This window comes from Phoenix dactylifera, chromosome 6, assembly GCF_051530095.1.
Source record: "Phoenix dactylifera cultivar Ajwa chromosome 6, Ajwa_hap1_PhDact_Kaust_v1.1, whole genome shotgun sequence".
NCBI classification, from domain to species: domain Eukaryota; kingdom Viridiplantae; phylum Streptophyta; class Magnoliopsida; order Arecales; family Arecaceae; genus Phoenix; species Phoenix dactylifera.
The window spans coordinates 5,332,146-5,354,377 of record NC_143195.1 but is presented as its reverse complement, the minus strand read 5'-3'; the positions used below and the strand labels follow the sequence as shown (position 1 = coordinate 5,354,377).

The 22,232-nt window shown below is 36.8% G+C and overlaps 1 protein-coding gene across 1 annotated transcript; it reads right to left on the bottom strand.

Annotated features, from left to right (window-relative positions):
* Positions 1-225: 225 nt before the first annotated feature.
* LOC103695525 (signal recognition particle subunit SRP54 2) lies at positions 226-20,761 on the bottom strand. Its single transcript, XM_008776885.6, has 9 exons — positions 20,321-20,761; positions 14,032-14,131; positions 12,956-13,109; positions 8,919-9,069; positions 8,682-8,830; positions 5,507-5,607; positions 5,272-5,429; positions 1,180-1,294; positions 226-925 (listed from the first exon to the last, which is right to left on the bottom strand). The coding sequence occupies exons 1-9, from the start codon at positions 20,549-20,551 to the stop codon at positions 600-602; spliced, it is 1,485 nt and encodes a 494-aa protein (XP_008775107.1). The 5' UTR covers positions 20,552-20,761; the 3' UTR covers positions 226-599.
* Positions 20,762-22,232: the final 1,471 nt, after the last annotated feature.

Below are 22,232 nucleotides of genomic sequence, written 5' to 3'. Positions count from 1 at the left end.
AGAAATACAGTTTCATATAATTTAGTAAGTCTAAATACATAACTACATAATCATATATGTCTGTATGAAAATATAAATACAAACTATTTGTACATTTATATATTGATTTGGCTTATGTTAGGTTAGATTGGTTCAAGTTGGGTTTGATTCAGGTTAGGCTAGAACATAACCACATAACCCTAACACTCCAGTTTCGCCAACAACCATCAAAGAATGAAACAATGATTTACTCAAGTCTCTTATTATGTTGTTGTACCACCAAAAACTACTGAACACCATGCAACTATTTCAGCTAAACTTTTATAAGTTACATCCTGATTCAACAAATTTCCCTATAAAACTACTTGAGGTAGCAGAAACCACTAAAACAACTTTGTTACAATAACATACAGTTTCCTGGCTCCACCTAATTACAAAGCCCAAGGTAAATCCCTGGTAACCACTCCAGTGCAGCAGAATTCATTGAACCATCGCTAGATAAGCTAGATGTACATCCAGATATTGAACAAATTTGACATCTCTGTAGAAAACTCGCCTGGAAGTCATTCTTGGCATCACAGCTGATTTCATGTCAAAACGTGTCGATGCAGCTGAATTAACTATCTGTCCCCTCCGAACATCCCGCCCGTCATGTCTTTCGAGCCCATCTGCTTCATCAAACTTTGTAGGCCACCAACTCCACCAACTTGCTTCAGCAACTGAGGGGGAAGGACTTTGCTCATGTGTTGGACATTCATATTTCGGGACAGCGCACTCATTTCACCTTTCTTTGGGATTTTGAGCCCCTTCATCTTACTCCAAATCTTGGCAAGGCGCTTGTATTCCTCCAGCATATCCATGACATCCTTGACAGGCCTGCCTGAACCCCTCGCTATCCGTATGATCCGTGACTCATTCATGAGCTTTGGATTCGTGCTGTCCAGCTCTGCATTGATGCAATGTCAGAAGACATCATCACTCCATGTGTAAATCAAAGTTACATATAGTGCATTCTCATGTTGCAAGGATTCCAAATGACCAAGCTATGGCAAAACTGGTTAGTGAATCAACCCATCTGTTGGTATGGATTACTAAGGAAACTAATGTGGTTTCCTCGAGGGAATCTTCTGAGTAGCATAATGTCATCATTTTTGATCCAAATATTAATTCTATGTAGCTTCCTACAAGGACCACAATTACCTGCATTTGTCATGGAATCCATCATTGTCATATAGCGCTTGATCTTAGCCTGACTTTCCTTTTCATGACCTTTTGGCATCAATTCTGCGCTAAATCCAGGTAACATCGAGAAGACCTGCTCACAAAACTAGAAGTGAAAAAAGTTTTCCCAACAAAAAAAAGAAAAGAGAGAGAGAGATAGAAAGAGAGAGGAGAGAGAGAGCACAAAACTACAGGCTGTGAAAACAAGTCAGACTGATGACTTCCATCTTGTCAAAGTGACACTCTACCATTGAGTTATATACCTTCCGAGCCCCATCGAGAAATAGAACTAACCTACCTCGGGCGAGTTGTGAAACTCAATATATATATATATATATATATATATATATATATATATATATATATATATATATATATATATATATATATAGATAGATAGATATATAGATATAGGAGTGGCTAATTTGTTCCTAGGGTATATCCAATTTAGTTGTTCCTTGTGCATAATGACACAAAGACCCTGAAAATTTAATTTCCCATGGATAATTTTCTAATATCTCATGAGATTTTTCAATATAACATAAGATATCTGAAAGGGCCCTAAGATCTCTTCTCCACCCTTTTGCCTATACTCCTTCAACCTTCCATCTAAATCCCACCATCGTTGTTGCTTTTATTTTTCCCCCTTCTCTACCACAACATCATAGGTAGCTCCACCAGCATCTCCAACCGGATGAGTGCCTAAATGGAGGAGCCAGCACCATCATCACTACTAGGCTCACTCTGCCTCCCCAGATTAAGATACCAGCAGTTTCCAAAACTCCTTCCTTCCCATCCAGGCTAAAGTTTGACTTGAGAGAACCCAACAGCCATTGTTTTGAACTCTACCTTCAATGTTGTCCCTAGTATCCAATATCAGCAACGCAAACCACAGGTTCCGATAATCCTAAATGGGTTTGCCCTCATGCTTGCTTTAAGAAAATCATATTCTCTTATCCATATGATGAAGCATATTTTTCCAAGGGAGTGATGGAATTTTGGTCATTTGCTAGGTCATTCTATCTCTGCTGACTGGTGGTGTTGTGGTATGCTAAATCTATCACTCCACTGGAAAATCTGTATGTTCCGGCAACTTATTTGGGAGTGGGGTTATTATTGGACAGTAGTGGAATTCACCAAATTACTGCTCATATAAATCATAGGAATGCTCGTGTTTATTGGTTATTGCTTTTAATGCATAAGATTTCAAGTTTGGTGTTGTATAAGATTAAACTATGAATTTTCTTTCTTCGTCTATATTTCAAGCGTTTTGTTTCAACAATCGAGATCAATAAGCTATTCTTATATAAATTTTTCACTCAGGAGAGTATGGTAAGATTGCAAATATGCAACTCAATCAAAGAATGCTATGCTCCCAACCCCACCTCCCCCTCCCCACCTTGTGCCATGTTACTAGTGTTGTCATAGGAAAGAAAACTAACGAAGCTGAGTCAACATTTCTGTACTTCCAAAACCAAAATTCAATCAACGTGTTCAATGAGATGTCCAGAAATTGAGACAATACCACCCAGAAAGAAATGTGAGATAGTTTGAAAATCTAGGGGCAAACAACTTACCACTTTTTTTAGTTTAACAATATTAATTCCTCTCCAAATCCCACATCCTCAAATAAATTCAAATAGTTATGGTGGGTGAGGTATCAACATTCTCTAGGACTGATGTGAGTGATTATTTTGAACAGCCTCTTGCTTAGTCTGAAGTCACAAATGAACTGAGCTTACAAGTATAATGTGCAATGATGAGGTTTTGTTCACAATATTTTGATCAGTGTGAACCAATACATCCTACATAATTATCTTTTGGGGGTCTATGCTCTTGACTCATTTCGATCTATGTATCTTTGATCCACACCATACTTGAAGTAGGAATACATGGATTGAGCAAAGATCACAAACTAAAAGCTAAACATCTGCCTCTTCTGAAGGTGACTTTTTAGGAATCTTCTGAAGCTGTTTGTGCTGAGTTGGACGCTAACCTGAGCAGAGCCTCATTAAATTTGATCACTTGGGACTAGAATTTGAATTTCCAAATTGTAGCATTTGCACATATAAGATAAATATTTTTCCCAAGACATGCTGTTAAATGGTGTGATTATGACCGCGTGATTGTAATATTAGAAAAGGTGGGTAGTTTGAATATAAAATACTAAACAAAGGGCTGATGAGAGTAATATGCGGTGGGAGAAGAGATGGAGGTGGGTAGTTTGAGAAAGAAGGGGATGAGAGGGAGGGAGGGAGGAGGAGAGAGAGGGGGAGGGAGAGGCAACAAGGAGGGTTAGCCTGTTAGTGTTTGATGAGAGAACGGAGAGAGGCAAGAGGAAAGATGGATTGGGTTGTATTGGAAGGTAGCAAGAAGAGTCAAGATGGGTTTGGCTGGTGGGAAGAAGAATGAAGGAGAGAGGACGAAGGAGGATTTGGTTGAAGCTTGAAGTGGAGAGGTGGGAGGAAGAAAGAGAAAAGGGCACAAACACTAGCATGCAGTGACCAGGACTGTGAATCTTTCAGATATCTAATGATATTATCAAATATCATGAGATGTCGGCATGGAAAAATTACGAGAACAAAGAGAGGCAAGAGGAAAGATGGCTTGGGTTGTATTGAAAGGTGGCAGGCTGAGTCAGGGTAGGTTTGGCTGGTGGGGAAAGGAATGAAGGAGAGAGGAAGAAGGATTTGGTTGAAGCTTGAAGTGGAGAGGTGGGAAGAAGAAAGAGAAAGGGGCACGAGCGCCAGCACCCAGTGACCAGATCCGTGAATCTTTCGAATATCTCATGATATTATAAAATAGGATTTTTTGCATATATACCCTCCAACATATACAAAATTATATGAATACCCTCATAAAATTGTTATTTCCATGTATACTCTTCTTTATATATATATATATATATACTTATACCATCTAACACGCCGTTAAAAAATAAACGATTTAATTTTGAAATGACTGAAATACCCTTATAGGTAGACGTGCAAAAGAAAACTTTATAAGGATACACATGTAAATAGCAACTTTGCAATTGCATTTACGCATATTTAGATGGGTATTACACTTAAAAAATCCAATAAAAATGAACAAAATTCAGTAAAGATAATTCAGTTGTTCTTAATTAAAAAAGGTGACAAAAAAAATTAATATTATCATGTCATATGATCTCATGTTAATATCAACTCTTATAAAATGAATCATGTTGCTTTTACCAAATTCTCACCTCAAAAACAAACAATAACTCAACATTTACAAATCACTAAAAAATATTTTACTAATCTAAACATCTATAATTAATTTAAATTTGATTTACTATAATTTTTTAAAAATAATGAAGAAGATATAGATGTCATAGATTCAATAATAATAATTATATCAAAATCAAATGGAGAATAGCATTACCAAAATGATCACCTAATATTTCAACTTGACCGAGTCATGATATTAAAAAAGAAAATTAGCAAGGTAGCTCAATCTTTTTTTGATTTGTCAATCCAACTGAATCATAAAAGACTTAGCAAGTACCAACCAAGTTTTGATCTCTTTTTAAATATATTTTTTGGCATGAATACCCTCATAAAGTTGCTATTTACGTGTATACCAGTATAACTTTTTTTTTTGCATATCTACCCCTACAGGTATTTCAGTCATTTTAGTTTTAAGCCGTTTATTTTTTAGCAACATTAGATGGTACTGGCACATAGAAAAAAGAAAAAAAAAAGAAGGATATGCATGCAGATAGTAATTTTACGAAGGTATTCATGCAATTTCATATATTTAGGAGAGTATACATGCAAAAAATCCTATAAAATATCATGCGATGTCGGCATGGAAAATTACCATAGTTACCTATAGAAAGTTCAATTTTTATGGGAAATCTTCCAGGAACAATCAAACTGGATGTTCCCTGGGAACAAATTAGCAGCACCATACACACATGCACACACACAATTCCTCATGATGCTCAAATAAGATAATCAACAACTCATAGAAGAGCAATGCAGTATAAAGAAGAGAGAAGCATTATTTTCATAGAGACCGTAAAAGGCAGAAATAGCACAGTTGAACCTGGCCTATAGGACCCATCTTGAGTATGTTCTGGAATTGCTCATACATAAGTCGTAGAGTAAAGCTTCCTTCTGAGAGCTTTTGCAGAAGCTCGGGCTGTTGGTCAGTAGGTACAACTTCATGAATTTTGTCCATAAATCCGGACCAGTCACCCATGCCTAGAAATAGCACCGCCCATGAGTATGTTAACCAGCAAAATGTAAAGATTGCAATATAAACAGCAGTCGTAGCGGACCTAAAAGACGGCTAACAAATGGTTTGACATCAAAAACTTCAAACTCGTCTATGTGCTCTCCTGTTCCAATAAATATCACTGGACTTTTAGTGGCTGCAACCCTGCACATAATACAAGGCATAATATAATATTTTAGCTAAACGATTAGCCTCTGATTATACATTATTAGTAAAAATAAAACCCATGTATCTCAAAAAAAGAAACTATTAACTCAAAATGAAAAGTTAAATGTAGAAGAACAAAGAAAATAAATAAGATAAGCAAATAGCAAATAAAAGAGATCTACTTGGTAGTTATCAGATGGCATCAGTCGAATAGAATCATTGCCTTTATTTTTCATCCAATATAATTTATTCTCCATAGTTAACATTTACAAAACCACCAAGCAGTTTATCATTTGTTATTTTATAAGTAGCCCATTGACTCCTTTTAAGTTACCATCTACTCTTATTAACCTCTTTAACAGAGATATAATTTCCTCCTTAGAATATGAGTCCCACTTCTTTATCAAGGTTGGTTCTCATTTTTCATTGCAAACTCAAGAATCATCACTAATCATTCTGCATCAGTTGTTATCATACTTCCTAGATGACCATTGACCCATCAAAAAGAATGCCTCCTCAAGGACAAGCATGTTGTTTCCTTTTCTTTTTTCTTTCCTGGCATAGGTTAGCAGGGTGAGTTACCTTCATGCTTATTTTGGATTAAAACTCCGGTTTTATTTGTTTTTCCATTCTTTCCGGGATAGATTAGTAGGATGAATTACTTGCATGCTCATTACGGATGGAAAGTCGCTGCTTGTACGAGCTTGCATCCATACAGTACTAGATTATCATGCTACTTATGGGCATTCAACTTGCATGACCTTAAAATTGTGGCACAAGTTTATCACAAGATGACATGCACACAAATAAAGCGCATGTGCACCCAAACATACATAAATATATATGTATATAGATTTTATGCATGTATGTCATAGGTATGTAGGCATGCATGTATGTACGTATGTATGTATATATGGAAGCGGTTATAAATTATAGGATTTTTTGCATGTATAGCCTCCATAATATACAAATTTGTATGAATACCCTCATAACCCTCATAAAATACTTATTTTGCATGTCTACCTCTTTTTTCCTTTCTTTTTTTTATATATGTACCTATACCATCTAACGCCGTTAAAAAATAAATGATTTAAATTTAAAATGACAGAAATACCCTTACATGTAGACGCGCAAAAAGAAATCTTCATGCAAGGATATTCATGCAATTATGCATATTTAGGAGGATATACACTTAAAAAAATTCAATAAAAATGAACAAAATTCAGTAAAGATAATTCAGTTGTTCTTAATAAAAAAGGGTGACAAAAATTAATATTATCTTTCACATGATCTCATGTTAATATCAACTCTTATAAAATGAATAGTGTTGCTTTTACCAAATTCTCGCCTCAAAAACAAACAACAACTCGTCATTTACAAATCATTAAAAAATATTTTACTAATCTAAGCATCTATAATTAATTTAAATTTGATATGCTTTAATCTTTTAAAAATAATGAAGAACGCACATATATAAACACATATATATGTACGTATATGTGTGTGTGTATACATATATATAGAGGTAAACTGGGTTTAGCCAACTAAATTTGGGGCCCCACCCTACTAACTCCCTAGCCACAAGATTCCGTGTGCATCTCAGAGTGCTAACCCCCTGTTAACTCCTCCATGTTCTGCTATAGCAAAAAATAGAAAAAAAAAAGCGAAATTGGTCAAATCGGGATAGAGGCATGCCCCTTTCCCTCTTTTTATGCTACCTCTCCCCCTTCTCTACTCGCCGCCTTCCTCTCCCTCTTTTTATGTAATGCACAGTTATTAAACCCGCATGGAGACCGACGTGGTCAAGGGTCCAGATCACCCATCCGAATGGGTTTATATTAAAATATTAAAATCAAGAAATTGTTTAAGATAAAATATAATATAAAATATTAATAAACCTTTTGTATCAAATACCATTATTACCTCTTTAATTACATCATAAACAAAAATTAATATTGAATTATCTATTTCTTAATAGCTTGTACGAAAAAAAATTATATGCAAAAATGGGAATACATAGAAGTTGTTAATATTTTTAAATATTTTTAACAATAAAATTTGGAAAATATCATAAATAATAAAATAAAATTCATTTTCCATTTTTCATTAAAAAGAGAAGGATTTATTTTTATAAGAATAATGAAATATCACAATATAAATCAAAGGATTATTTAATGACCTGAATAATATAAATAAGTGAAATAAACTACTTATATAAAATAGAAATGCATATCATAAACTGGTGGTCTAGTGCTTGTCATCTAAGTGAAAAGTCACTGGTTCGAATTCTGAGTATCACAGTTTATTTTAGAGAACTTTTTATTGGACCCGAATCCAAAAAATTTTTAAAATCCAAATTTCTGAGTGTTATAGTTTATTTTAGGAATTTTTTTACCAGATATGAATCCAAAAATCTTTAAAATCCAATTTTTTAAGTGTTACAGTTTGTTTTAGAAAATTTTTTACTGAATCCAAATCCAAAAATTCTTTAAAATCCGATTTAGGATCAGGATCCAGCAAGATTTTCAAGTAGATATCTGAATTCGTATCTAAATCGGATCAAATACCAGAATTTCTATCCAAATCCGATCCGAATCCGATACAAAAATACATAAGATCAGATTTTATCCAACCCATTTTCCACCCTAGGAGCCATATGAATTTAATCAACGAACCACCCCAAGCACAATATATTAAAAGAGGATTATTATGGTCCTGTCTTGTTATACATAAGATGAACTATTACAATTCTTTAAATGTATGTACAAATTGCAACTAAGTTACAGGCTTACAGCACAGCGAATTTCATCTTTTTGGGAAACATATTCTGAAAGTTGGCTTTAGAATCCTTTCAAGAACATCCGGAATCAGCATTCAAGATATTTCCGCAGACAAACAAGGTCTGAATATAACTATGACTAAACCATCAAGAGTTGTAGAGTACATGTGCAGGCATGCAAGCATGAGCATACAAATATATGAAGCGTCATTTTTTTCTGAAGACAATGAAAAAGTGAAGATGAGGCAACCAGATAGTGAATCACTGTTCAAGTATAATCAACTGCACTTACGCGCTAAGTGCACCACCACCTTTTGCATGACCGTCCATTTTCGTAACAATTACAGCTCCAACTGCAACACTTTGTTTAAAAGCTTGTGCTTGATCAAATGCAGCTTGGCCAATACTACTGTCCATGACAAATATCACAAGATCGGGTTTCTGAGACAAGAAGCAAGAAAGTTAGTGCACTTCGGCCAGCATACTATAAAATTTGAGTGGGTATACTTGGAGGTAATGACAGGTGTACCGTTGCTTCTGAGACTTGACGCATTTCCTCAAAGAGTGCAGCTTCCTGTTTGTGCCGTCCACTTGTATCCACAATAATTAGATCGCAGTTTTCTTTCTTAAATCTTTCCACACCCTCAACAGCAATTTTTACAGGATCTGATTCCGTGTAGCTGTAGAAACAAGTGACCTATCATAGGTAACTCAAACACAAAGTGATGTGACCCCAAGAGTATTATAGCTTTGTTGCAGGACTACTGACCTGATTCCAATTTGAAGCAAAATCATGCAATTGATAGTACTCATATATAATTCAGAAAAACAAGGGGAAAGTAAAAGAAGAAGAAGAAGAAGAAGAAGAAGAAAGTTTGCATGGTCGAAAGTATGTGCAGTTTATAGTCCAACTACATGTGCCATTTTAACATGATTTGCTCACTGCCACAGAAATAGAAACAAAAGCAGGGCAAAACCATGAGTGGTAAACTTAAAATAAAGTAGTAAACTTTTTCTCATCCATTTGGGGTAGGTTTTATTCCAACTTCGGCCATCAGCCATGTGCTATCAACAAATATTCATGCACAGAAACCATAAACTGTGATATTTTGCCATGACAGTTTTCATCAAATTATAAGATATTTTAAATATACAATTATGGATAGCTTTACAGAGCTCTGAGACACTTTAGTTTTTTAAAAAATGGTGAAATTTTATTCTCCATGCATACAGCACTTGTATGGGCCTAATTAGGATCTCAGATATAATATTATTTTATATAGGAGAACTGAAGAAGGTCCCGTATCACTGATAAATAAACCGGGACTTCAGCTGATGTACATACTAGGACAAAGGAAAGTAAAGCCCAAAAGCTGATAGCCTCCAGTTATAATGCTGCTTGGCTAGAGGGTAAAGCATAAGACAACTTGACACAGCAGTTCTTATCTATAGTAATCCAGTCAGAACAAACTGCCAACTCACATGGCATGAGGGAATAAGATTTTGAAAATTTCACCACATACCTCCAAGTTTCATATGTCAGACAAACTGTTACATGAGTCACTCCTATCTTCTAGAGAAGATACAACTGTTGATTCATGAAATTACACTTAGCTGAAGATTTATGGAGGTGGTTAATGATGACAGAGTCAAGCATTTGACATAATTTGTACCTTTCTCTGGAAGTTGTAAACTACTTTGCATTCCAAATATAACAATAATTATAAGAAGGCATCTCAAAATCAAGGCACTTCTAGTTAAATCTTTGATGACAACTGATGATTTTCTGGTCATTTATGTGCATCAAGTACATGCCTACAAAATCTCTTAGATTTGTGCATGGAGAAAAGTAGCAATAGAAATAGCCATAACCAATAAAACTTATGTATATTAGGCTATCAATTCAAGGTCTTTTCAGGGTTGGCAACGGGCGAAAACAGAACAATGCCTGTCAGGCTGCACTTTGGACTGAGATTTGGCAATTTCGTGTTTGTGGCTAATGGCACATGGAGTTTCGAATGTTAGCACCAGTTTCCTTCATCTACTCGAGGAGATCAAACCATTGTTCCCTCCTTCAAGCAAACAACCTCCAACCAACACCAATCTAACCACCATCATTGGGTAATGACAATGCCCACTGCATGAAAACCCCCTATCCCCATCATCTCCACCTTACTCTCCCAGACACAAACACTATCTTGCCGTGTGAAAACCCCATCCTCCCCATCACCATCAATTCAGCGACATTCCATTCTTTTGTTGCAAATTGCAACATAATCAAGCTAGTTTGAGTCCTAGTCAGGCTCAACCTAGGATTTGGGGCTCTGGGCTAGGCTCAGGCCTGACTTTGTAGAAGTTCTTCATTTAGGCCCAATCTGAAGCCTAGCAGTAGTTTGGGCCTTGGTCATCCAAGGAAAAGCCAACCCAAGCCCAACCCACCTTCAGTCCTCGTATTGTCTACAAGGCTTCGAAAACATTATGAAATTAGCTCTCAATCATGCTAAAGACCTATAAACTAGTACCCAAATTTGTAACCACAGCAACTTTGCATGTAAGAGAGGCTTATCAAGCATAAATAGCCAATAGGTTGTTAGGTAGTTCTACCTTATCGGCACTCAATTCAGGTCATCCTTCGACTCTATATGAAGAGAAAGCACATCATATGTTAAATAGTCCAGCTGAAAAGCACTGTCAATATCCATCTTGAATAATTAAATATACCAAAAGGCAGGAGCGGTAGCCTAGTAACCATGGTATATCGTACCGACCCAAACCAGACGATACAGAGCGTACCGTACCGTACCGGTTCGGTACCAATACCCAATATGGATGGCGTACCGATACTCGGTATACCAAAAAAATCTCATTCATACCATACCGATACTGTGCTAATGTGGCACCGGTACAAGGTCCAGTACCAAGATAGCGAACCTTGCTAGCAACAAAAGGCTCAATCACTCGGGTGGTAAATTAGACACTAGTGTGTATGACAGCTCAATATTACAACAGAATTAGCAATGCAGCACCTTCTGTCCAAAGCATATAATGAACACAATAAGACTCTAAACTCTCTCTGTCAAGACTGAAAAGCTGAAGCCCGCTAAGAATTATCTCATTGCATACATGGGACCACACCTCAGCGAAAATTGAATTGTTGTTCTTCAAGTTTTCCTTAACAACAGATGTGTTTCTGAAGCAACTACTCGCAATTCCTTTCGAGCTCGTTTGGTTCGCGGAAAAAGAAGGGGGAAAAATGTGGTCAACGGAAAAGTAATGAGATGCCTCTTGTTTGGTTGGAGTTTTCAAAGGAGAAAGATGGAAAAATTGTATTCTCCTGGGAATATGATTTCCATATTTCATGGAAAAGTCTTTCTCATGAGAGACATGGGAAAGTTACTTTCCCATGAGGCAGAAATCACTCCATTTTTATTTTTTCCTAAAAAGATCCTTCAGCATTAAAGAAGCATTAAAAAGGCATTAAAGACCTAATTTTTATTAAGGGTATAATAGGAATTATGGGCTCGTTTGGCTCGCGGGAAGCATTTTCTTTCCTAGGAATATGATTCCTAGGAAACAAATGCCTAGGAAGAGGATATGTAGGAAAGTACTTTTGGCATGTTTGATTGACCATGGGAAAGTAACAAATTTCCAAAGTACTTATGTTTGGTTGGTCATCCACTTTCCTAGAAAAGTTATGTATAATTCCTATTATGCCCTTGATAAAAATTAGGTCTTTAATGCCTCTTTAATGCTTCTTTAATGTTGAAGAGCCTTTTTGGAAAAAAGTAAAAATGGAGTGATTTCCATCTCATGGAAAAGTAACTTTTCCATGTTTCTCATGGAAAAGACTTTTCCATGAAATGTGAGAATCATATTCCCATGGAAATACAACTTTTCTGTCTCTCTCCTCTGAAAACTCCAACCAAACAAGAGGCATCTCATTACTTTCCCGTTGACCACACTTTTCCCCCCTTCTTTTTCCGCGAACCAAACGAGCCCTATACATAACTTTCCCAGAAAAATGGATGGTCAACCAAACATAAGCACTTTGGAAATTTGTCACTTTTCCATGGTCAACCAAACATGCCAGAAGTACTTTCCTAGGCATCCTTTTTCTAGAAATCTACTTCCCAGGAATTATATTCCTAGGAGGAAAAATACCTCCCGCAAACCAAACAAGCCCTTCGGTTTAAATTATTATTGCATGAAACTTTTTCTTTTAGCAATTATATGTCCTCTGATTAATTTAAAAATTGCTTTTACTACATTAGTTCCTATATTTCTTTAATATATGCAATTTAAAATTGCAAGTATTCATTATTTTGATTCTCCAACATGAATCAAACATGTATTCAAATGCAACTATATACCAAGATCACACAAAAGAACAATATAAGACGACTCTAACTTGCAAGTATTCATTATTTTCTTGACATGTTGAACATTGTACTCAGTAAGGCATTAGAGAACTATCATCAGCATGCAACAAATCCAACCTGATTCTGTCGTTCAACATATAGAGCATATAGCTTGCACATATTACAAATAAAGTAGAATAACTAATACCTTCCATAAAAAGGAATCCTAGCTTTAGTTGCATTTTGCTTTAATTGATCAAAAGCACCAGCTCTGAATGTATCTGCACAAACCAGTGCAGGTTTCCATCCCTTCTTTTGATGATAATATGCATATTTGGTACAAGTTGTGGTCTTTCCAGAACCTGGATACACAATATTGAGAGCAAAGCAAGAAGTGATGCAATCAGAGAAAGTGAAAAAATAAAACAAGAATCAGCAAATAAAGTCAAGTTTAAGAACTGAAAGTAACAATCATGGGAAATTAGGTTTAGAAAAAAATATTTGCGAAATAAAGAATTATAACTTAACCTTGTTTAATTTAAAATAATAATATTCAGAATATTTATCATGTCACATTTTATTAACAATGAGCACTATAATGTAGCTTTTGCTTATTAATGTGTTGATGTCTAAATATAGATATTAAAAAGTTTTGCAAGAGATTGAAAATGGTATCTATATTGAAGAATACAGCGAAAATGCAAACAGACTTCATATAGATAAATCTTATAATATGTAAAAATGGTGATACTTTAAACAAAATGGCATTATTTACAAAGTCACCTCCTTCTCGGATGAACATTCACAATGAAGGATATATAGAGCTAAGTAGGCTACACCCTCAAGCATGTGGAAATTAGGGGACATGATGTTTCAAGCAAGGGGTTTAAAGATTTGAAGAATGATATTGTATGTTGTTTTTATGGACATTATGGAACAAAGAGAATATAGAAATTATCAAGAATTCAGTTTTCAAAAAGTTGTAGTGCACAATTTTTCTGACATGACCACCAACTTGAGAACTCATGGCCAAAATGTATCATCTTCCTGGCAATCACAGATTCAAAGATTTCGTAAAGAGGAACTCCGGAGGTCTGTCATGTCTTCTACTTTTAGGGTGCCAGCATTTACACCTGATGGGTGCTTAGGTATTCTTTTTTTTTTTATTTTGATTGGAAATTTAAGAAGTTAAGTATAAAATTTTATCTGAAATATTTAGTGGTATAACCACCACTCCACTATAATGATGATGCAGTGTGTCTGGATGATTGCCAAGTAATTTACCTTGCAAACCCACAAACATGATCACACTCGTCTTTCCCTTCTTGGGTGTGAAGGAAGGCTTTCCAGGATCCAACATTTTGCAAAGTTCATTAAAGATAGCCTGAGAAGAAACGACTCTGAAATTTACTACAATATAGCAGGTGAAATGAACATAAAACAAATCATATTCGGAAGCAACAAAGATAAACGGGGATAGCACAATACAAGATACGTAAAATGCCATATTAGCAACAAATCTTCACAGAAAAATAGGTTCACAGAAAGGGTTACTAATGATTTGCTTATTTGTGGAATTGTGAGCTCTTAAACAATATTATAACCTTTAATGGTTCAGGGGAGTATGACAGGAGGAGACATGGTAAAAATAATTATTAGAAGCATGAAGAAGAATAGTCCTATCCGAAAAGGAGAAGAAGTTAACAGAAATCATTCCCAGTCACAAGTAAAAAATATATCACAGATAAATAAAATGAATCAAAAGAAGAACCAGCTAGCGATGACAGCAGCCAATCAAGATCCACAAAAGCAAGTCCGATCACTACTAAACATAAGTTCCAACTAGACACATCTTAGTGTCTTCAAGAATTCCTTAGTTTTTTCTCCTCCAACCCCAAATCATATAACAAGTGGGCCAAACAAACAAAAAACTTCTCACAAACTAGTGTAATATTATTGAAGCAATCAACCATTTCTCCACATACGCATTCAACAGAAACAAGGTGCTGGATCCTGGAAAAAAAATCAATAATTCATCCTCATAGTAAAATCATAATGAAAGAGCAGATAAAAAATGTTTCTTTCTCCTTGCATAATCAACAAATACCGCATTAACTTTGTTGCTTAGGTTCCATAGTTATCCACAAAACTCACCAATCAAGTGGTAAATTAAATTCTTGGAGGCTGTTTGGTTGTCTGTGAGGTTTCTTAAGACAAATAATAATAAACATGATTTTCTCTAGAATAGGTTATATAAAAAACAAGGAGGCCCTTTTCTCAAAGAAATACTCATTTTCGAGTCTTATGACTTGCCAATTTGTACAAAACTAGCTTTGCAGGAAGTAAACAAGCATGTTTATAAAACTCATTCATTTTATGTTTTATATAAACATGTTTTAGTAAAACCTGACAACTAGTGTTACCTGGAAACTTGGAACAGGTCTCAAGTGTCTAACTATCCCATAGTGTCAGACATTGCAGCCTAGTGTGTGTGTGTGTGTGTGTCTTGGATTAAGAAGGAGAAACGGGAAAGGAGAGATAGAGAGAGAGAAAGAGAAATACTCATTTTCGAGTCTTATGACTTGCCAATTTGTACAAAACTAGCTTTGCAGGAAGTAAACAAGCATGTTTGTAAAACTCATTCATTTTATGTTTTATATAAACATGTTTTAGTAAAATCTGCAACTAGTATTACCTGGAAACTTGGAACAGGTCTCAAGTGTCTAACTATCCCATAGTGTCAGGCATCGCAGCCTAGTGTGTGTGTGTGTCTTGGATTAAGAAAGAGAAACGGGAAAGGAGAGACAGAGAGAGAGAAAGAGAAATGCCATCTGACAAACAAAATAATGAAATAGCCATGACTTTACAAGTTCTTTCAATAGATTTAAGGTTACTTAAGCTATGTTCAGATACTTAAACTGATAATAACCCAATAACTTTACACAATATATATATATATATATATAATGATACTAACTACAGTGTCCAGATAACTATGATTTTACTCTATATAAAAGACATGATAACAGCACTTCACTTAAAGTATCCAGCACTTGAGACTAAAAGTCACTCTAGACATACGAAATGTTGGTAGTTTTTTCCAATTACTTCAAAGTGGATTGTCCTGTTGTGTCCAGGTGTCCAGAAGTGCAGATGCTTCCAAAACCCTAAAAAATGAAGTGCTGAAGTAACATAGGCTACAACCAAACAAACCCTAAGACTCCAAGTGAATCATGGAACCAGGCCCTCCTCTCCCTAGCAGACTCAATCTCCATTGGGTCCATAAAAAGGATATCGATGACATCTGTCCTATCCATCTGTATCATTTCATCTACTTCATCATTGTTCAAAGACTCATCATAAACTAGACCTAAGAAAATTAGGCCCAGCCCACCCAGCCCATTTTTCAATAACCTTGGGAAGGAGTTTGTAGCCCATAAGACCTATCCAAATCCAGATTTAGCAGCCAACTAATTCTCAAGTCAAGCCTGGTAGCTGGCCAGAAACTAAATTAGCATGGCTCAGCCCAAACCGAAGTGAGATAATTATTTTGTGTTCAATATTTGACTAAATTATGGTTAGGATTGTTTATTAGAATGTAAAGAATTTAGTTGGTTGCTAAATGCTTTAGCGAAAAGCTTGTAGATATATTAATTTAGAGAAAAGAAAAAACAGGGTTACTTTGTTCCCTTTTTTCTAGTTATCTTGGGTGATCAACCTGCATCACAGTAATTGCAATTACAACCTTCTTTTCAGAAAACTTAGATATGCTAGAACCCTTATTCAACATTCCAGAAAAATATAAATCATATTGGTTGGCCATGATGTTTATGAAAGACCATTATCTCTCATATATTTTCTATCTGAAATTTTGAATATATGTTCTAGTTTTCTCTGGCAATACATAGTAGGACCCATGTAATTATCTTCCTAGCCTTTATTATGGCCTTGACCAATAATCCTATCCTCACTTTTTCCCTTGTTTCTCAAGAAATAATTTAGTCAAGTATAATCTTCAAGTGAATTAGATTAACATATCCATTTAACAATAACAGACATCAAAGCATGTCAAATAAATATCATGGTTTTGTTTTGAAGCTATTAAGAAGTTGCAAGAACAATATGCCATGTTTCATTATCATTAGAAGAAAGATGGTGCCTTTTTAGAACTCATCCATGTTAGTGGTCCTGAAAAGGCAAGTATCTGATTTTGTGAGGAAAAACATTGATGAAGCCAACTTGGAGGATGAAGAAAGATCCATTTGTTCATGAACCTAAAAATCCTAAAAAGATGAAGATTAAGGCCATGTTTGGCACTTTTTTTCCCTATTTTTTTAGCAGAAACATGGAATCTAACGCAGAAAACATGTTTGGCTATCATGTTTCTGATTTTTATAAACAACTTCCATTATTTTTGGAAAAAGTGGAAGCAAAAAATTTTCACTTTCTCTTTTTTCTAAAAGTGGGTTTCAACCCTCTCCTCTCAACCCCTCTTCTTCTGCCCGACCTCATGCTCTACCCCATCACTCTTACCCAATAGTGTCGGCTCCTTAAGTTTCGCTTGCCACCTCTCCGCTCAACGCTGAGCTATCCCTCATTCCTAGCCGTGTTGCCAACCCCATCCCCCCTCCCTCTCCCTTTGCTGCTTCCTTGGCCGCCTCTCCGCCCAACACCAAGCTCTCCCTTGTCTCTGGCCATGTCGTCAGCCTATCTCCCCCGCCCTTCATTGTCCCTTACTGGCGAACCCATTCACCTTCATGGTTGCCTCTCCTCCTCTTCCCCTCCAAAAAAATCCCATTGTTTAAGGGGGAAAAAAAGGAGTGAACCACACATGGTTTTTGTTGTAAAAAATCTGAAAAAAATAAAAAGAGAATTCCTGTTTCAGTTTTTTTTTTTGAAAAGAAAAGTACGATGCCAAACACAACATGAGGCTCTTGCTTATTTCGCAGAAAGAATGAGAAACAAGATTCACCATACCAGTGTATACTGCTCCGTACCAGGCATACCGTACCAAATTGGTAATAAACGAAGACTCAATATGGGGCATACAAAGTCTCGGTACGCCGAACTGACAAGAGAATACTTATACTAGAGGGAGAGAAAGAGAGAACAAACCAAGAGAGTGCATCTCTTAAAATCAAAGTAGTACTATTTGTTTTCATAGCACTTAAGAGAAAGAATCGGTGGAGAACCAACTAAAGAAATAAGACGAGGTATGAATCTGAATTGATCATGATGTCAAGAAAACAAGGCATGAGTTTGGACTAAATATTGTATGATGTTAGCAATTGGCCTGTTCTAACTATATGACATAATAGCAATATGAAAACCACAAGGAGGAATAACATCTAACACGACATCCAAGAAGGCATCATGTAAGGATAAAGAAGCTGAGGTTTGAGAACCAACGTGGACAGCAAAATTCACATAATTTTCAATAAACAAATTGTGTCCCTTGACTCAAATGAGCAGTGTTATCTTCTGAGTTCATGCACAAAAATGTCTGTTTGTGGAGGATTTTCCATCCAATGTGCATTGCAAGGATATCTTTTATCTTCCCATGACTAACATAAGGGCTAGGCATCACTTGTGTTGGGTGTGCATCACTTTTCTTAGGTGTGCTACTAGAAGCATATAAGATGACTACACAAAGAAAAGGTGGATGGCAGATGTAGAGCCACATCAAAGTTTCTAAAAGATGTCATTGCTTCTCGCAAATCAGATAGACTAGATTGGATTTCTTCATGGAAAATCATCAAAGAATGTTTATGGTGGGAAAGAGATACCAATGCATGAGGATCCAAAAACCCGTTAAACCAATCCTTTTCTGTTCACTCTTACTCTTCTTTATCTTAGCATGTCTCTCCATTCAACATCGTCAAGCTTCATAATCTCAACCTGAAAATGTTCTGTCATATTGATACTTTAAACTTAAGCTAAGCAGATCCCATCTAGTGCCCCCCTCCCCCCCCCCCCCCCCCAACCCCCCACCCCCCACCCCCACCCAACCAAAAAAAAAAAAAAAAGATCCCAGGAATCATGTATCCCTTAACTCCCTTATTAGTCTAGTGCTGTCCATGGACCTAGGTCCGACACAAGTTTGATAGAGTAAGACAGGATCTCAAAAATTGGACTAAATTTTTTATAGGGTCCATGATGGAGATAAAAGACCACCAACATACTAAATGCTTAGGCATTCAAAGAGCCAAGCTCACAGAAGGCCTGAAATATTAAAAAGTAGCCAAATTAACAAGTTCAAGAAGGCTTGTAATATGGTGTAACTTGGTATGGCTTGTAATATGGTGTAACATTTTCCTGACATCAGCTAGAATATTTCACTCATAAGTTTTTTGGCAAATTATGTTTAGAATTGTCTCTTAGAATGCACTAAAGAATTTAGTCAATTGCTAAATGCTTCAATTAAAAGCTTGTAGATCTACGAATTGAGAGAGAAAAAGTAGGATTGTCTTTTTTTCCTTCTTTCCCCTTTAGTGATTAACCTTGCACCATAGTAATTGTATTCTGCTCCTGCTTTTTTAGAAAACTTAGACATGTTATAATCCTTCCAAATTATGGAAAAGCATAGATCAAAAGGGTTGACAATGGTGTTCTTAATAGACCATTATCTCTCATAAATTCCTGATCTGAAATTTTGAATTTATGTTCTGGTTATCTTTGGCAATTCATAGAAAATCCCATGTAATTATCTTCCTAACCTTGGTCATGACCTCGACCAATGACCTTATCCTTTCTCCTTCCCTTATTTGACAAAACTAATCAAACTCAGGTCTAATCTTCAAGTAAATCAGATTGCCATATTTATTTAACAATAATTGACAGCAAAGCATGCCTAACTCATATCATGAATGTTTGTTATGAAAAGCCATTATGAAGAAGTGCTGCAAGAACATCACCTCTTGTAATCCCCAATTTCAGACTATCTCCCAAAAAAAACCCTTCCAGGTCACGATTCCTTTTTGGCAAGCCATTAATTCTTTTAATTTTTTAAATCTGAAGTTCTAAATAAAAGAAATCATGGGAGACCCAGTGTAATTATGACATTCTTCTTCTTGATACCGTACTCAATTAGAACTATACACCTCTCCTTCCTTTATCTTTCTCAATCTGATACAAAAAGTTATTCGCCCTCCTTTTCCTTCCTAGAAGTCATATTCAGCCGAAAGAATCATGATCGAAACCGTTCAAATTGCAGCAAAGTAACATATCCCATCACCCAAAACGAGTTACAGTTCCAAACAAACACCTCAACATAATCCGTACACCCTATTCCCAAAAGAAAAAGAAAACAAAAAAGGGATCTTTTTCACTTCATCAGTAAACTGCGGTACATCTATCTGGTTGACCAATATTTCAACTTCGAATTCCAGACTCAGCATACGAAATTATTCAATTTTGGATATCAAGAACGGCGTACAAAGATGTAAAAGAGACATCAAACTCGGAATAAAACTAAATCGAATTTCGCAAGGATTACAGAGGGATTGAGGGGATAAAATTTTGGGGAACGAGGACAATAATTAAATATAAGAATAGGAATGGGGACAAAGCGTACCTGCTGGATGATGCGGCGCTTGTTGTGGCCGGCGGCGAGGTCATCAAGGTTGACGATACGCTTGATGTTGGCCTGCATGTCGCGGACCATCTTGAACTGGACATCAGCCTGCAGCAGCGCCCGCGAGATCTCGTTCAGGCACTCGCTCAGCACCTTCTCATCGATGATCGTCGCGTTGCTCATATGCTGCAACGCCCGGGAGATGCTCCCGCCCAGCTGCGCGAGAACCATCTTTGCCCACCTCTGGAGCTCGGATTTGGGTTTTTTCTTTTCCGATCGGAGTTTCGAAGGAGGATGCCCGAGGGGAGGCGGAGGAACGTGGGAAGCAGGAAGGGTGGGGGGCTTCGGAGCGCTGCTCGCTTACACGCAAATAATTGTCACGTGCGATGCGCGTGATTATTATGATTAGAGTGTACCTCTCTTATTTATTGCCGACTTGCAGCTGTAGTCCGTTTTTGGTCCGGGGGGTTCTATATACACCCCCCCTATTGCTAAGGACACCCCCCAAAAACCAAAAAAAAAATACCCAAACTAACCTTTTGTGTAATTACCATATTGCCCTTGAAATTTTCTCAGTACACCCCCCTCCTCCTCCTCCGTTTCGTTTTGAAAAGAAAAAAAAAAAACACCCCTCAAACTCCCCTTAAACCCCTCGATCCATTTACATCGTTTAGGCGATCTTTGAAGGAGATTTAAGCCCCATTCGAAGCATGGACAAGCAACTAGTGATTTGGGACGAAGAATCGGCCGCAAAGGTACGTGTTCCACCTTGTTTCGAAATTTTTTTTTTTCACGGTTCGTGCTCCGTTCGGCACTGGATCGCCGAACAAAAGGCTTCTGTTCGGCTGAACAGTGCCGAACAGAAGCCTTCTGTTCGGCAACCCTCAACCGAACAGAAGCCTTCTGTTCGGCTGCATAGTGCCAAACAGAAGGCTTCTGTCCGGCACTGTGCAGCCGAACAGAAGGGTTCTGTCCGGCTCTGTGCAGCCGAACAGAAGCCTTCTGTTCGGCACTGTGCAGCCGAACAGAAGGCTTCTGGTGCCAAATCGCGTGTCTTGCTGAATTTTGTGCCGAACAGATCCTCTGATTCATTAATTCTTGGTGATAAATTATTTTATATGTAGGGCTATGCTACAACCGAATCGAGTATAATTGGATCAGAATTTGTACTGGATTACACAAGCGAATTTACAACTTACGAGGTATTATAATGTATTGTGCAATTTTGTATTAGTTTAGCGAGCTATTTTTACAACTGTGTACTTACATAAATTGTTTAATGTATAGATCTTCAAGAGTAGAGAGGACTTGTGTAATTGGTGTCGTGAAGCTGGGAGGCGAAATGGTTTTGTTGTTGTAATCAAATCATCCGATGCAGGTACCATTTCTAAGAAACCCAGAATTACGTTAGGTTGTGAGAGGGGTGGGACGTACCGAACCAAAAAAGAAAAGCGAATAAAGACTGCCTGTGGGACAAAGAAGTGTGGATGCCCTTTTGCATTAAGAGGAAAGAAATTGGATACTGCGGATGATTGGATATTACTGGTCGTATGTGGAGTGCACAATCATCCCGCTGCAGAGAATCTGGAGGGGCACTCATATGCAGGGAGATTATCTGAGCAGGAGACGGAATTGTTAGTGGATATGTCGAAGAGTTTGGTTCGTCCAAAGGACATATTATCCACATTGAAGGAAAGAGATGCCCTCAATGTTACGACTATCAAGACTATCTACAATGTACGTCAACGGTTTAAGGTTGTAGAGAAAGCCGGAAGGTCTGAAATGCAACATCTATTAGGTAAATTATCAGAGGCTAAATATATTGAGTGGCATAGGAATTGTACTAATACGGATGTTGTGCATGACTTATTTTGGGCACACCCTGGCAGCATTGATTTGTTCCGTGCATTTC